General features: G+C 31.8%; 1 protein-coding gene across 1 annotated transcript; it reads right to left on the bottom strand.

The window, feature by feature from the left end:
- Positions 1–224: 224 nt before the first annotated feature.
- On the bottom strand, positions 225–2,638 carry LOC133818142 (2-methylene-furan-3-one reductase-like). Its single transcript, XM_062250857.1, has 4 exons — positions 2,332–2,638; positions 1,144–1,467; positions 860–1,019; positions 225–618 (listed from the first exon to the last, which is right to left on the bottom strand). Exons 1-4 carry the CDS (start codon positions 2,548–2,550, stop codon positions 356–358), a joined length of 966 nt encoding a protein of 321 aa, XP_062106841.1. The 5' UTR covers positions 2,551–2,638; the 3' UTR covers positions 225–355.
- Positions 2,639–2,852: the final 214 nt, after the last annotated feature.

Raw genomic sequence — 2,852 nt, 5'->3', positions numbered from 1 at the left:
GGTAAATTTTTTGTGTGCTCCTCCTTTTTTTTGTTTCTATTTTGCAAATAAAAAGTCGTTATAAAATGTTTTTTCTTAATGTTTTCGAAACGTTACCATCGCCCTTTTCTCGCTGTTGTCGTTTTTAAGGGCTTCTGTCGTTTAGTAAATGTATTGTCCTATTCTACAACGTTGATGTTGTCCTTTAAGCAATATTGTCGTTTTCAAATGTTAATAGGCAGGAATTCGATGCATTATCCAAAATCCTTTATTGATCATAACAAATTAGCACAGTACATAACAGTACAACACAAGTAGTTAGTTTTATTTAGATAAAGCAGGCAACAACACAACATAGATTTTAAAGCCTAAAATCTCATGGAATAGGATAAATGACAACCTTCCCAATGGCTCTAGCAGTCTCAAGATGAGCAAAAGCCTCAAGAGTGTTGCAAAAGTGGAATGGGCCTTTGGGATCAATCACTGCCTTGACCTTACCACTCTCCAAATAAGCCTCCAGTTTATCTAAATCAGAACCACTTGAAGTGACACCAAAAGATATGGCTGGAGGGGCAGGACGAACTATTGTCAACACTTTCCCTCCTTCCTTCACTGCCTTCAGACCCCTCTCGGCTTCTCCTGTTTTTGTATGCATATACACAAGCCTTAAACTTTATCCAACTTCACAAAACATATAGCTACACTCTACATGTATACTGTAAAATCTCCATTGTGTGATGTTCTATATTTGACTACTTTGTAGTAGAATTTATTGAAGTTATAATATTTTTAGCTGCTTCTCTAAATTATTTCTCATAATAATAAAATTCGTTTGGTACCTCCGTGACTATGTAGAAGTTTTATGAAAAGATATACTTACCAACTGTATCAAATACCACATCAAATTTCTCTGGGAGGTCCTCAAAGTTCTCCTTTGTGTAATCAATAGCCAAATCAGCACCCAAGCTCCTCAACAAGTCTAATTTGCCAGTGCTTGCTGTAGCAGCCACTTTGGATGCACCAAAAACGTGTTTGGCTAGCTGATTCAACACAAAACAAGTCATATGTATATATATATATATAAACAAATATAATAAGCTCTCCATATTATTAAATCACAAGCTTATTATAGTTATGAAAATGGTTAATTAGATATGTGTGTACTTGAATAACAAGAGTTCCAACTCCACCAGCACCTCCTAGCACGAGAACAGATTTACCAGGAGAAAGCTCAGTCCGTAGAAGGCCTTGATAGGCAGTTTCTATAGCTAAGGGAAGGCTAGCAGCTTCGGCAAAACTCAGACTCTTTGGTTTCAGAGCCAAAACTTTGTCGTCTGCAGCAGTGTACTCGGCCAAAGTCCCAAAGTTTTTTGGTTTTTGTGCAGCTAATTCATTGATATCACCATATACTTCATCTCCAACCTTAAACTTCTTTACTTGGCTTCCAACCTTTACCACCACCCCAGCAACATCATAACCTACAACAGTCTGTAAACTAATAAGAACAAGAACTAATTGCAAACCACTTTGTTCACCCTTCAACTGCATTGTATAAGACACTATAAATTGATATATAATATTAGCAGGGCCTCTTACAATTTATATATTATTTTGCACTTAGATCCCTAATTTTAACATTTGGCATAATTTTTTCTCCTCTAAACAAATATAACTTCAAATTTATTGAAAATATATATATTTCATAGTTATTTTGAATTCATTAATATATGATATTTATTATATATTTAAATAATAATTTTTTATAAATAATGTACATATTTTTAGCATAGCTACAATAAATAGTTACAATATAATTTATAACATTTTGAATAATGATATTATAAATTCTTCAAAAATTTAAATGATAAATTATTAATGGTTTTTTTTCAATTCACAATAAATAAATCACAAAATGTCATTATACTAATTTTGATTATTTAGATTTTATTAAAAAAATTAACATCAAAATTTAAAGTTGGAGATCTAAATGCAAAAATGATGTAGGTTGGGAATAATTTTCTCACAAAACCTTACTTTTTTAATTAAAAAATTAGATGGAAAAGTGAAGGAATAATGATGATTACATGTAAAGAGTTTGGGATTTGAATGAAAAAAAAAAGTTTGAGGATCTAAATAGAAAAGGTGGATTGAGTTGGGAATATTTGAGATCCCACTTATAATTAGATAGACCTGTGATTCTGGTGAAACAATATAAATAGATAGTAAAAAGACTTTTTGTTTGAACATTAAAACATGAAATTTTGAGTCAAACTGCTAATCCCCCAAGAAACAAACCAACCACAAGTTAGTAGTATTAACAAAGAAATGAAAAGGAGAAGAAGAGAGGCTCACAGGTGGAGGAGAATCAATGGATTTGAAACGGCCAAGCATTCTCTTGAAATCTATAGGATTAAGGGCAGCAGCAAGCACCTTGAGGAGCACCTGGTCTTCCTTGACTTGAGGAACAGCCACATTGCTCTCAAACTTCAACACATCGCTACATTTCCCATAATCATTGTAAATCCAAGCCTTGTTTACAGATGGTATGGAATCAAATGAACCACCAGCCATGCCCACAACAAACAACTCTTCTCTTTTCTTCAGAGCTCTTTTGACTTGATATAAAAGGAATGTTAGCTGTACTAAACTCTGTTATGTTTGAAAAGAAGTAGATGGTGAGTTTAATAATACTTCTCTTAAAATAGTTAATCTTTTAAAAAAAATTGCACTTTTATTCTCCAATTTTTTTTGCCGTAAATATACTAAATATCTTGAAAATGTTATACTTTATATATATTTTTTATTATTTTGATAAATAACAATAAAGTGAAGAAAAAAATATAAGATTTTAATTATTTTATCAAATTTTTAAT

Source organism: Humulus lupulus, chromosome 2 (genome assembly GCF_963169125.1).
Source record: "Humulus lupulus chromosome 2, drHumLupu1.1, whole genome shotgun sequence".
Taxonomy (NCBI): domain Eukaryota; kingdom Viridiplantae; phylum Streptophyta; class Magnoliopsida; order Rosales; family Cannabaceae; genus Humulus; species Humulus lupulus.
This window is presented reverse-complemented; position numbering and strand designations above follow the sequence as displayed.

Bases quoted from the DNA above. Each gene is read 5' to 3' on its own strand.
- LOC133818142 (XM_062250857.1), bottom strand. From the start codon at position 2,550: ATGGCTGGTGGTTCATTTGATTCCATACCATCTGTAAACAAGGCTTGG. The intron at 1,020-1,143 runs GTACACACATAT...GTGTTGAATCAG, and splicing joins TTGGAACTCTTGTTATTCAA to CTAGCCAAACACGTTTTTGG. The intron at 619-859 runs GTAAGTATATCT...ATACAAAAACAG, and splicing joins TGTGGTATTTGATACAGTTG to GAGAAGCCGAGAGGGGTCTG.